The sequence below is a fragment of the Eurypyga helias genome, unplaced genomic scaffold (assembly GCF_000690775.1).
Source record: "Eurypyga helias isolate BGI_N326 unplaced genomic scaffold, ASM69077v1 scaffold41974, whole genome shotgun sequence".
In the NCBI taxonomy this organism is placed as follows: Eukaryota; Metazoa; Chordata; class Aves; order Eurypygiformes; family Eurypygidae; genus Eurypyga; species Eurypyga helias.
Window position 1 is genome coordinate 4,744 of NW_010248897.1, and position 13,138 is coordinate 17,881.

Sequence of the window (13,138 nt, forward strand, 5' to 3'; positions counted from 1 at the left end):
CAGAGTTTCGCTGGAGCTGGAAGCGTGGTCTAAGGAGGGAATGTTAATGCAACCTTCGCTCTGTCTGCAACTCTGTGGAAAGCATGTTTAGTTTTGGCTTGAGCCAGCTGCAATTGGCAATTTATGTTTTAAGTAGGACAGGAGCAGATTAGTGCACACGGTGAGAGATGCGCTGGGATCCCTGGGGAGGGGTACCTGAGTCTTCCACGGCTACGGAAAAAAAGAGCCTCTCTTTGAAGGAAGAAGGATGGCGGGAGGGCGGAGGGCTTGCCTCCCCTGGCAGTCGGAAGATCCTCAAGGCTGTTAACCTAGCTTGAGGGAATTTCTCAGAATTTGCATCACAGCATAAAGTCCTCGGCTTCTGTATATACGATGTACGTGTTCCACCTACGCGTACGATTTCAACTGGTTTAGGTCACTTGGGCAACGTTTGGTTCCTAGAGGGAACTTAAGCCTGGAAAGAAGGAAAAGAGTAAGATCTAACTAAACACCATAAATAGTTTTGAAAGAGAATCCTGGAATCTTTTTTGGATTTCATGGAGAAGGAAGTTGCATCTTGGCTTTGTTACGGTGAAAGGGACGCCAGTTAAAAGACCAGCAGGGAGCGAATGCAGATTCCTTGGACGTGAAGCCTGCCAGTACTGACAGGTCACCAGCAATAGCACGTTGCCAGGACAGGAGGGTTACGTTTGAAGTGGACGTTTCCTTAGAGCTTCAAAAAGGTGTCTACACAAGTCTTGTCCCCACGGCTGAAGAAGAGGATGCTCTCTATGGCACACCACACAGACACAGCGTACAAAGATCTCTACACAGACACACTAATGATCTTACCGGAACCTGACAGGAGGAAAACTTTGGTTTCACTTTTTAGGGGTTTATTTTAAAATTAAATCAGAGATATTTGGGACAACTGTTCTTTTAAGTGGACTGTTGATTGAGTATTTCTTTCCTTAAAAGAACCTGTCTTTTCCTTAGGAAGGGATGAAGAGAAATTCCTTATTCTTATCCTGAGGCCAGGAATGAGAGATGATGCGGAAATGAGAAATATATACATACTCTCCTTCAAATATGGAGAAAGAAAAAAAAGCCCTGCATGACAAAAACATGTGGAGAAGATAGATGTTTTTCATGATGCTGCATCTGTATGCTCAGGAGGACAGATAAATGGCGTACGAATAGCGCTACGCTCCAGACAGGCTGGCACTAGAAACTACGCTCTGCCCTCCTCAAAACTGTTTCAGGACAAGACGGCTCACAATTATTCACGCATTTCTTCATTTAAAAACATCACTTCTTTATTTAAAAGGAAGGAAAAAAAAACCCTTAACGACCCCCCCAACCCCTTCCAAAAAAAAAAAAACCCCAATAATAATAATAATAATTATAATAAAAAATCCTATTAGAAACAATAAGGAAGCACTGAGAGTTTGAGTATTACACTCTTCAAGTATGCTGTTCGGATTTTTTTTTAAATCTGTGAATATACATATATAAAAAAAACCTTAAAAGTGCGACCAAGGGCTTCTGCTTAAAGATAAGTATTTCAAGGACTACTTCAAAATACTGTATCACGACTGTGCAGTTACTGTGTATGGCATGAGGCTTCCACTTCATACGCTTAGCAAAGTTAGCCAGCCTTACAGAAAGTTGTTGTCAGTCAGGTTAGCACAAACGGTGAGCCCGGACGCTGAGCCGGGCAAGAGATCCACACGTTGCTGTTTTTCTCTTGTTAAGGAAAGAAACCACTCTGAATGCATACATTTGGACATGGAATGTGAGCAGACTTCACAGTAAAAGTTTAGTGTTACAGGTTTGCTGTGGTACCATCATTCAAGGCTGTGCACTAGATTTAGCTTTGCTCGTCTTAAGTTAACCACATTCTCTTCTTCCTGACAGGTTTAGTACAGTAGTTCAAGCCACAATTTAAATTGCCCATTGGTATGCTCCAAATTTCTGTATTTTATTTATTTCTTTTGTACACTTTAAAGAATCTTAAGATTTGCATCCAAAGAGAACCATGCTACATAAAAATTATCCAGGATTCTCACCAAAAAGAGTTCTTGAATAAAATCTAAAAAATACTATTGCAATGCATCTCGCAGAGAAAAAACTTTATTCTAAATGTAAACAAATTCACTCGGACACTTTAAAACTTCAGCGGAGTAGTTGCTGACTAATCTTTGCCACGCTTGCTCACTGAGAGCGCCAGGAGGAGGGCGACGGAGCCAATTCCTGCCGACATCATCTGGGGGGAGACAAGAACCGTTCCAAATAGCCGGTGATGGCGTCCCAGTGCTTCCACAAAAAGGCAATGAAAACCACTATAAATAAAGTGCTGAACGTCCTGGTACGAGTCTTCAAAAGGGGCACAACGCAGTTGGCCACAGTGGAGACGAAGACAAGGAGGACGGCCATGACAGCCAGGAGGATGTTGATTAACTTCCCCAGCAGGTTCCTGGCCGTGGCGTTCTCCAGCCCCTCCAGCTGCACCACTTGCTGCTGCTGCTGCTGCAGCTCCATCTTGGAGATGCGGGTTTGGCACGCTTCCAGCGCCTCCTGCGGGCAAGAACACACCGCTGGGTTGCCAGCACCCCACAAGTCAACCCCAGCGGTGGAGAGGCCATGGCTCTTACCTCACGGCCTAGGCCAGACCAGGGCCGCCTCCGTCATGCCTCACCCACCTCCTGCAGGACGTGACTCACTACAGTGATTTCACACCCTGCAGCGGGAGCAGAGGAAGCTGTGTTTCATGTGACCAAGGGTGAGGAGCCCGTCTTTAACTAGGTATTCTCGTTTGTAACGCACCACGTCATCTCATTCACACCAAAGATGACAGCCTGGGTAGAGTCAGGCTTTGCTGAAACACACACTTAGCTGCCACTTCGCACTGTCAGCTACATGTGGTGCAGTGGTCATCTGGGACCTACCACCCTTCCACCCGGGAGCTGGGCCCCGTGGGAGAGGATGCTGACAGCCCTCAGTGATCAGCCAGCCTCTGCCTGTCCAGTAAGGGAGGCGCCACTCCGCAAGCTGCTCATTTCAGCTTTGGTTTCAAGAGACCACTGAGGGTAGAAAGGTACTGTGTCCAGCCAACACTCCTCGTCTGCTGGGACGAACATTCCCAGACCCTCCCATTTCCATCACTTTCCTTGCAGTGGCTTGTGCTTGTCCGACTCCTCTATGAGCCCAGCCAAGCTGGCAGTGAACAAAGCTGACCGAGAAGGCTCAGCCGCGTTCTGCTTGCCTAGCAAGCTCAGTGCGCTCAGGAAAGGTTTGAGGCTGGGACTGCACAGCCGGCGTCGCAGGAGGAAGATCCCCTCCTCCGTACTGGAGCGAGCTGTGGCGCTGGCAGAGCTCCAGGTGACACTGCAAGGGTCGGAGAGACGCCGAGAAGGGTAAGCAGCAGGAGATTCGTGAAACTGCCTCTAGGAAGAGGCAAAGCAGAAGTACGGGGAAGGAGACGACTATCCTGCGCAAACCAACGTCTCTAAAGCACTGCTGACTGGAGGGTGACTGTTTTCAGACCTTGTCATCACACTAACCTCAAAGTGGGCCAACCCAACCCACAACGCTGGCGACATGCAGCGGGTGGGCTATGGAGAAGGAGGGGCTTAAGGCCATAAAACATTTCTGCTTTTGGAGAGACAAAGATACAATTTTTCCATTCATCCTCCCTCAGAGTTGCTTTCCTCAGACCTCAAGGTCTGAGACCTAAAGGCCAACTTAGGGTAACATCCAGAGGTTTGCAGCAAGCAGCAGTCTCTCTGAAACTGAAATAGGAACCGGGACTCCTTCCCTACAGACTGCTCTGCAACATCAGCCCCCGGCTCTTCACTAGTTTTTCATGCAAGAAGATGTAACACTTGCCTTTTCCCCAGCAATGCTGAGGAATAGTCTGCCCCAATTTGCAAGTTTAAACTGGAAGTGCTGAATCATAAAATGAAGATTAAAAAAATGCTATGGAGAAATTCCCACTTCAGTTTAAGTTTTCAACCTTACTTCTTCCTGCCGTGTTACATTAGAGATCAAAACCTGAATATTCCCCCAAGGGAGGGCCGCCTGTTCACGCTGTTGGAGGCCATGGCATCACCGTCGCTGATTTATTTTAACCTTAAAAGGTCATTGTCCCCTGTTACATTTCTCTGTCATTGCATAATGTCTGGGGAAGCCAATGAGCCACAAGGGCTTCTCTTCAGTCACGGTCCCTGAGGGTACAGGGCAAAACTGATCAGCCCCCGCCAACAGCAAGCGACCTGGCAGGACATGGACTCAACTGGACTTGCAGCTGGATCTCCACATGTGCCAAAAGCACAGCCTGCTCTGCCTCCAGAGGAAATCACCTGGCTGAAGCTCCTTGGGGGGAGGAAAGAGGGAGAACTTTGACCTACAATTCTCTGCTCATGCTAAAAATACCTCACATCAACGACCAAAACTGAGATGCCTGCTAAAACTAGCGCAAGTATTTAAAATGGATGATAGATTTGTTCCTGAATAGGCCTTTCTTTATAAGATTTAGCGGCTGTTCAGTTCATTTCCCAGATCTTTTGCTCTGTGGAAGGCCCTTCAACTCCATAATCTCCGTTTCCAAATCTCTGTGGTCTCTTACATACTGAAAAACCTCCTCTTTTAAAATATCTCCGTATTTGGGCAAAACCAACGGAAGGAATTGTTTCCTGACTCAATGCAGTGGATGCACAAAGCCATTTTTCCTTAGGCATGTATGATCATTGCTCTAAAATTAGTGGCACAGAAACACACCCTGGGGTCAGCTTACTGGGAACGCTCCTGTAAAGTGTTCAGGTCACAGCCTATTAGTTTCTAATACCCCACAAAACCCTGTACAAAAAGTGGCTGCAGGCTTTTACTTTGCTACCGCTGATTTAAAACGTGTGCTGGGGACCAAGAGGCAGCCCCCCTCTGCAGATGAACCTGCCTCCTGGGGCGTGGGCACAGCAAGAAGGTACTTGGAGAGACCTGAGGGTCAGCGACAGAATAAAGGCCCTTTCAGAACCCATCAACAGGCACTTCAGCAATAAAGCTGTAAGTTACACCCAAATACTGAATCACAGGAGTCTTTCAACAGCAAATGAGTTACAGCAAGAGCAGGTGGAAGAGGGGACTTGAGTGTCCTTGCTGCTGTCACCCACCTGGATGTCCCGGGCTCGCTCGTAGGACTGATAGGCAATTTTCTCCTCCATGCTGGCCAGCTCCTGTTTTAAATTGAGGATCTCGTTCTGGTGGAGCTCAGTCAGGTCATTTAGCTGCTCTTCGAGCCTTTCACATCTAGAAACGATACACATGGTGCAGTAGCTTTAATAAAAAGAGGACGGCAAAATGACACCAGTATCAACGAGCAACGAACATCCCAGACTTCACTGAAAACTAGTGCGGCTACTTCCGCCGTTGCAAAGCACGCGCTACCACATAAGGCCCTCGCACCAGGAATTAGGGAAATCCTTTCCACCAGGTAAGGTAACGTTAATCCTGTTTCTGTCCTGGGGAGAACCACACAGAGCGGTTAAATGACAACTGTCAAGTGAGGCAAGAAATCGAGGACAGAATTCGAACAGAGCAAGTTATTCCCCAAAGTTGTGTTTAAACTAAACAGTTCCCTTCTAATACCATAAGCTCTTAAGCATTTTCACCTACACTCAGCACAGCAATGGGAATAAAAAAGACACAGAAACTAAACGTGACCTATGTCTCAGAGAACGTGATGATCCTGATATGAGGTCACACGGATATCTGACTTATTTTTCCTTTATCTCTCATGAATGATTCAGCTTAACTAGCAAAGATCATCATATTATTTATATAGAGGGCACATGAATCATTAACCTGCAGTCTCACTTTTCAGTTTATTCCTGGTGAATGGACTGGGAGCAGTCCTGAGAAGAAGAGCTGCCCAAAAAAATGATTTATGACAATTCTGAGATCCGGTTCTGTTCCTCATTGAGGGAGGTTTACACTGGCTTCAGTGGCAGCGCTGTAATGTTATTTCAAGCTACATTAGGGATACTTTGCATTTGTTCGTAGCGCTTCATTTTTGGAATGTCGAGTCCAAATCTACACGCAACACATGCTTCAATGCCCTCTTAAAATCAGGCAAGTATTTTTCTTACTTCCAAAAGGTAAACACACAGAGAGCGAGGCCACAGCTCAAGGGTCAGGAGCAGTGAACCGGGCACCACCCATCCCACCCTCTTCCACCATGCTTCCCACCGGTTCCTCATCCTTGGTTCATCAGGAGTGAACTCCGAAGGTAACTACGGTATGGGTACAGCTATTGTTACGCTGGCGTTTTTCCACTGGCTGTCGTCTTGCTGTAACAGCCTGGAAAAAGCTTACGTACACCTCTTATCTGACCCTTGATATGAATAACGGAGACATTTCCAAGGAATTCAACACAGCGATAATTCCTTGTTTTAAGTTCAGATCCTCTCTGACTTCATCTGAATTTCGTTTGTACACACTCACGTAAAATTAATAAACAGTATTTATCTAGAATGAAGAATTTAACTACAAGTTCTGAAACTAGAGACAAAACGCCTGGTTTGGTTTTTTTTATTTTAAAGATTTTTGTTGTTTCACAAGTTGAATATTCAGAATCTGTAGGCAGAAGCCAGTCTTTAAAAAAACGTCTTGGGGTTTTGTTTTTAATTGAAAAGTCTGACGAGAATTTTCATTTACATTCCCAAGGCTTTAAACCAAGCAGGAGTCAGACACATCATGACCATTTCCAACAGCGAAACAAACACATGGTCAGCCCAGAGCGAGACCAAGACAACCGCCCGCTGGCCTGGCTCAGCCCAGAAAGGTGCCACAACAGCTCTGCAACCAAGGCAGGACACAAAGGAGAACTGGTTTCCCAAGAACATCAAGCTGCAAACAAGGGAACAGCCATGTGAAGACTGGCTAATGAAGGAGTCCAGATAATTAATATTGCCATTAGTTCCCACCCAACTTAAAAAAAACCAAAAAGCAAACAAAAACCAACCTGCCAGCAAGCAAGAAATCTCAACTAAACCCACTCCAAGTCCCAAAGGCTGCAATCACTTGAAATATATTCAGTTTATTAATACATTACAAAATTCTCCAGTGGGTTTATTACACAAAAAAGGGACCTCAGAGTTTCTGAAAATATCACGATTGTGTCTTTTAACCTCCTCCCACATAAACGCCCTTCATAAAACGGCTGTTGCCAGGCAGCTTAAATCCTGTTCTCTGACAAGAAACAATTGTATTTTAATAACTTCAAAACCACCTCAATCTCCAGGAAACATAAGGAAACCCTGCAAATCCGTACAGTTAAGAGTTTAAACACAACATGATTAGCCAAAGTGTTGGCTCCAGGCCTCCCTGCCCCGAATGCAGGGGAAACCACACTTCATCTCCCTGCTCAGCCCCCAGAGCTCTTGCAGTTTGCACTCAAGAACCATCTGCGTTTTCAGAAATTGGCATGTTAGGTGACTGCTGGAATTGGGTTATTTAGAAAAACAAAAACAAACAAACAAAACACTGAGAGGGTGGGCAGGCACTGGCACAGGCTGCCCACAGAAGCTGTGGATGCCCCATCCCTGGAAGTGGCCAAGGCCAGGCTGGATGAGGCTTGGAGCAACCTGGTCTAGTGGAAGGTGTCCCTGCCCATGGCAGGGGGGTTGGAACTGGATGGGCTTTAAGGTCCCTTCAAACCCAAACCATTCTGTGATTCTAGGACACCCAGTACACTGCTGGGGTGCTCAGCTGGAGCACAGGATACGGAATAGTTCATTTAAGAAAGCCATGTTAGATTTACACATATTTTCTGAGGCTCACTGCTTGCGAATCAGGCAACTGATTTGAAAAAGTTTAAGAAATACAATGATGACCATGTTTTTAAGAACTCTGAGGCATTTTAAAGTAATAGCTGCAAAATGCATGGCTAATACAGCGTATGTAAGGGAGAGATGTGGCGACAAAGAGATTTTTATCTGCATTCAGTAAGTGCTCTGGCAAGTAAAGAAACTCTGACCAACCTGATGCTAAAAGATCTTCACAGTACACTGTGAATGGAGTTTAATACCTCTCCTCAAGCACCTCTCAAGGTGAACCTTTTCTCATACAGCCATGCCACACAAAATCTCATCTAATCTTTGTCATCCAAATACATTTTTTATGCTACTGAACACTGCTCTCCATAGCAGAGTAATAGCTAAAAGCAGTACAGATGTGCAATATGCTCCAAATCTTCTATCTAGACAACATGAGGGACAGAGCTTGCTCCCAGAGGAGCACGAGCCGCTCTTGCGCATCACGCTGTGCTCCCAGCTCCGAACCGCCCCCGGCTGAAGACAACAGCTTTGCAGGGACGTTGCAGCGCTCTCACGGCTGGGTGAAGACCTGTCTGACCCAACGCACTGCCTTCGCTGCCTGGCCACGCTCCAGAAAGGACTCTTCGACCCTTCTGGACCTCAAAGGTTTAACACGTTTGATCAATTTTAAAATAAATCATGGAAACAGACAGAAACCCAACAATCAGACTGCAGCAAAAGTCAGAAGACATGACAGCACCAGTGCCTAGCATTTTGGCTGACGGATTTCTCCTGACAGGAGCGTGGGAGACCTAAATGCCCTTTCCAAGGATGCTGGGCTTGGGAAGAAACCCAAACTATTGGACTGGTCACTCTCCAAATATGTGAGCTCATGATTTCACCACATACAAACAGGTTCCTAAAGGGACATGCAAGATGAAAATACTCAGGGACCTTTATTTCAGTCTCAATAGCACAGAAAGTCCCTGCCCCTATCAGTAAACAACCGCCACCTTCCAACTGATGAGATAAGCAACAGGCTATTTCAGCGCCCGCTCCCGGTGCGCAGCACACACAATGACGGCCAAGGCGCCGCCAGAATCTTCCTTCCTCCGTGACTCAGCCCTGTCGGGGTGGCGTGGTGCTCCGGGGCTGGCACGTGCTGCCAGCAGGAAGGGTAGCACCGCCGCCCCGGCCTTGCCAAGGTGCTGCCAGGCCAGCCCAGGCACCCTGCAGCACCAGGGCGGGAGAACTGGAGCGACTGCACCAGCAAGTCTCTGCCCCGGAGCCAGTTAGCAAACCGGCAGCTACACGGATTGACAGGCAAGATCTGGAAGCAAGGAGAGGGAGGGAGGATATTGAGGAGGTCATGGAAAATCTGGGAGGTGAGCCACAGCTGAAAACAGCAACCGCACAAGCATGCAAGGAAAAAGATCAGAACCTGCAAAAAGACTATGTAAGAAAGCAGAAATGGACACAGACCGGGTGAGAAAATCTCAGGGCATGTGCTTAGTTCCAGGTACAATAAACTCAGTGTTGCCCTACGAGCAAAGGATTCTCCAAAATACTTGTTTAAGCTCTAACTGAACTCAGTGGTTGTTTTTGAAAGCTTCCCAGAAATAGAGCAGTTATGAGGTATTTATAGCTTTTAAAGCCAGTTAAGATTTACTTGAATCCCCAGCCTCCCAGCTACAGACTACAACCTCCATTCCCATCCCATCTTTTCATTTTTTCTGAAGAGAGCTGAGGAACGAGGGGGGTTTCTAGTTGGAGAACAGGAGCCAGCCCTCTCTGCCAAGGCAGCAACATCGTCTCTGCCCTCAGACACAACATGTAACCTTCCAGCTCTCAGGGTGATGTTGGCTTTCATCTTCACGATGTTGCAAAATACAGAAGCCACCAAACACGAATCTAGATTTGTACATAAGGTATTAACCTCACTGTGATTAACCCACGAGCTCCTTGCAGATGGTGCAGTTACCTGCTCACCTCTGAAGCCGGCACAGACAAGGGCAATGGTGTGGTTTAACTGGTCCTCTTTAAAAGTCACACCTTTAATTTGCAACAACATTCCACAGGGCAGGCCTAAATTACTATCTTTTTAAGCATTTATAAGTAAAATACAGATTCTCCCAGAAGCTTTTCACTCCAGGCTGCCTTGTTTCGTTGGGCTCTGGGCTCACCTCAGGGGAGCACTCAGTAAAGGTTAACGGCACGACAGATACGACTTCATATTCACAGTACCAGGACCCACGTGAACCTCACTACATGCTTTCAGGGAATAACTAGCCAGTTTAGCTGACAACATATATCAGTCCCCAAGGTCTTCTATTGTGCTTCCAGGCTGCTCCATCAGCTGTCCTGTGCTTGCATACTGCGTTCCACTATGAATGGTTGCTGCTGTATGTGTGAAACAACAACCTACACAGCAACAGACAACAGCACCCTTCTCTGCTGGGGAGAGGAAGATCAAACTCCACATCGCTTCGTTATGTGAATTCATGACAACGAGGCTCTAGGAACCAAAGGTGATGTGCTGGGCGCTGGTTTCAGTCAAACAGCTGATTGTTGCAAAGCAGGATTAGAACGTGGCGTTGGTCTGGCTCTGTCTACCCAGGCTCTGCAAAGCACACAGACAGCCTGCTGTCTCTACGAGATCCTAGCAGGCTAAGCCTTTTCAAATGTTTTTCCAATGATCTGGCACCAGCATGTCTAAAGAGCTGTGGAGCAACTCCGCGTCGTACCTGTAAACCAACGCAGCAAGTGGTACTTGGGGAAGCCTGTCCCCACACCCAGCAGCTCTGCTGAGCCACGCACGTTGTTCCTCACAGCCTGGCCGAAGTGACGAAGGCCACAAGCAATCTCATTACAAAAGCCTGCTGTCCTCCACCAGAATGAGTTGCTGGGCCCATTACATCTGTTATTTTAAGTTAAAAAAGGACGGTTTAAGAATCCCGTTGATTTAGACTGCAGCACCCTGAACAGCTGTAGAAGGGCAACTGGTAACCCTTCCCTCCACAGCCTGGGGATGAGCCCTCACTCCTGGGGCATGACGGGAAGGACACAAGACGTTCTGCTGGACAGCACAGGGCAGCCTACTGAGAGCTCTCTCCCACCCAGCACGGAAGGGGAAGCGTTCCCTCAGCTCCTCTCCAGGGACTGGTTTCCTGAGCAGGGAGGTGGGGGGGGGGGGAGCCTCTGGGGGGGGGGCTCTGGGTGGTGGCAGGAGCTGGCTGCTATACCACACTGTCAGGCTGCCTCCCTGAAGACACCATCACCTCTCCCTCTGAACTCATCAGGGACCAGCAGTACTGCAGCAACTCCCCCACCTGCCCATCTCTTCCAGCAAGGGGACGGCTGATGGGTTAGCCACTTCCAGAGCGACATGACCTCCGTGACAAGAGCACTGCCAATATCTGACATTTAATTTAACTTCGCTTCACTGAACCCTGCCACTGTGGGGCTGAGCAGAAAAGGGAAGGGGATATCCCAGTTTTGGCACACGCACAGGATCATGTCTTTCTGGAGAGCCCTAAGCAAGCTGGCTATTTCTTTCTGTGGTAGATATGGATCTGAGTGTTGGAGGAAGCAGGGTCAGGATACTGCCCACACGTAGCACCCTGTCTCTTGCCTTGACCCAAACCTTTGCAGGATTTGTGCAGGGCAAAGCACTGTCTGCATAACAGTAACAGAATCAACGTATTCCTGGTCTTTTGGGACCCCTTTCTAAACCCCTCTGGCTTAACTTTTTATTGTGAAAACACTAGGAAATAACCTTTTCCCTTGCTATTTCTTTCTTGGACAGAAAGGGAGATGAGCAGGAGGATAACTATATTGACAAAAGACAAAGCTGGGAGGGTGAAATCCTGAGAAGACCACAGAACTGCCCAACTGAACCAGGCTGCTGAGTAGTACTATCCAGGACTCTGGTGCTCTGCAACTCACAGCATTTAATTCTGAAACAAAGTCCAAGAGTACCTACCTGTACCTCTCCTCTTGCAGAGTCTGCATTATTAGTGAGTAATCCCTCTGATAGCGAACCTTAAGGTCCTCAAACGATTCTTCCAGTCTTGCCTGTGTCTCTCGAATTTCTTGAATCTCATGCAGTATTGCATCAAACCCTGAGCTCTGCATATCCAGAGTGTTTGTTTTGCTGCTCGAAGCTCCCACAGGGCCCCCTGTTGTGCTGTTGGCTCCCACCGAGCCCGACGTGGCACTGGAGCAATCCTCTTCACTGCCATATTTTGGGCTTGACTGAAAGTTCTGAATAACACCTAGAGCCTTGCCTCCTGTCCCATCTTCCTGGCCTTCTTCTAAGGAGTCTTTCAGACTAGCAATGTTGTCTGCACTCCCAAACTTGTTCCTTATGAGGGAGGCAATCTCCCGGGGTTTGGAAACCACAGCTCCTGCTGCTGAATGCGTGGCTTGGGAGAAACTGGAAAGCCCACCTTTTACGCTGTCTACTACGCCCTCGCTGAAGCCTGTGACTTTTGCTCCAACATCTTTCAAACCCTGATGCATATCCCTGAAGACATCCTTCGGCTGCCGAGGGATCCCATTCTGTTCAATCTCGCGCAGCTTTCGATGGTAATGTTCTAGTTTCTTCTGCAGCTGCAAGATGGTCTGGGCTGACTTTTGATTCTTCTTCTCAAACACTTGCTTAATGCGGGCACTCTGTTGCTTGTCGGCATTGTTGGCCAGTTTCAGGTACTCTGCCACATTGTCATCACGGGCTGTTTGTTCGATTTTGATCTGCTCCGTCAGCTTCAGTATCTTCTGTTGCAGGTGCGTGATGGCCACTTTTGTACGCTGAGGATCTGGGGTCCCATCAACGGAGTCTGCGTTGATGCTGCCATCAGTGCTCGAGGCCACCGCACTAGAGGTCTGCGCTAGGCTGCTGACTTCCAGTCGCTCGATCTAGGTAAGGAGAGAGAGAGAGATATAAGCGCTCCTCTCAGCTTCACTAATATAAAACCTTTCCTTCTTTGTGCCCACCAACTTAACCAGCAGATGTAATTCTGCAAAAATGCACCTTTTTTTCAGCTGGCCAAGGTACACGATCAATAAATTTAGCTTCATGTTCTTTTCAGACATTTAGTCAAAGCAAAACCCCCTTGTACTTAAGCCAACTTCACGCCCTCAAACCACCACCAACTCCAACACAACACAAGGCAGGACCCCCAAGTCTGGCAGGCTGAGTTCGCTAAGTTTTGGGATACGGTCAGTAGCTCTATCAGACAGCGAGTAAAAAGGCAGAAGCCAAACAGACAAGTATACAGCAAACCCAATTCGTTCCCTGTGCTTCAGCTGTCGGTACCAAAGCCAGCAATAATGAAACTCAGCGGAAA

At 47.5% G+C, this 13,138-nt stretch overlaps 1 protein-coding gene across 1 annotated transcript; it reads right to left on the reverse strand.

The window, feature by feature from the left end:
* Nucleotides 1–1,963: 1,963 nt before the first annotated feature.
* On the reverse strand, nt 1,964–12,707 carry TMCC1 (transmembrane and coiled-coil domain family 1; the record flags this gene model as incomplete). The annotated part of the gene is made up of 3 exons (XM_010151203.1): nt 1,964–2,556; nt 5,148–5,283; nt 11,773–12,707. Coding segments are annotated over 3 exons (1,386 nt in total), but the record flags the coding sequence as incomplete, so codon positions are not given.
* Between the last annotated feature and the right edge of the window lie 431 nt (nt 12,708–13,138).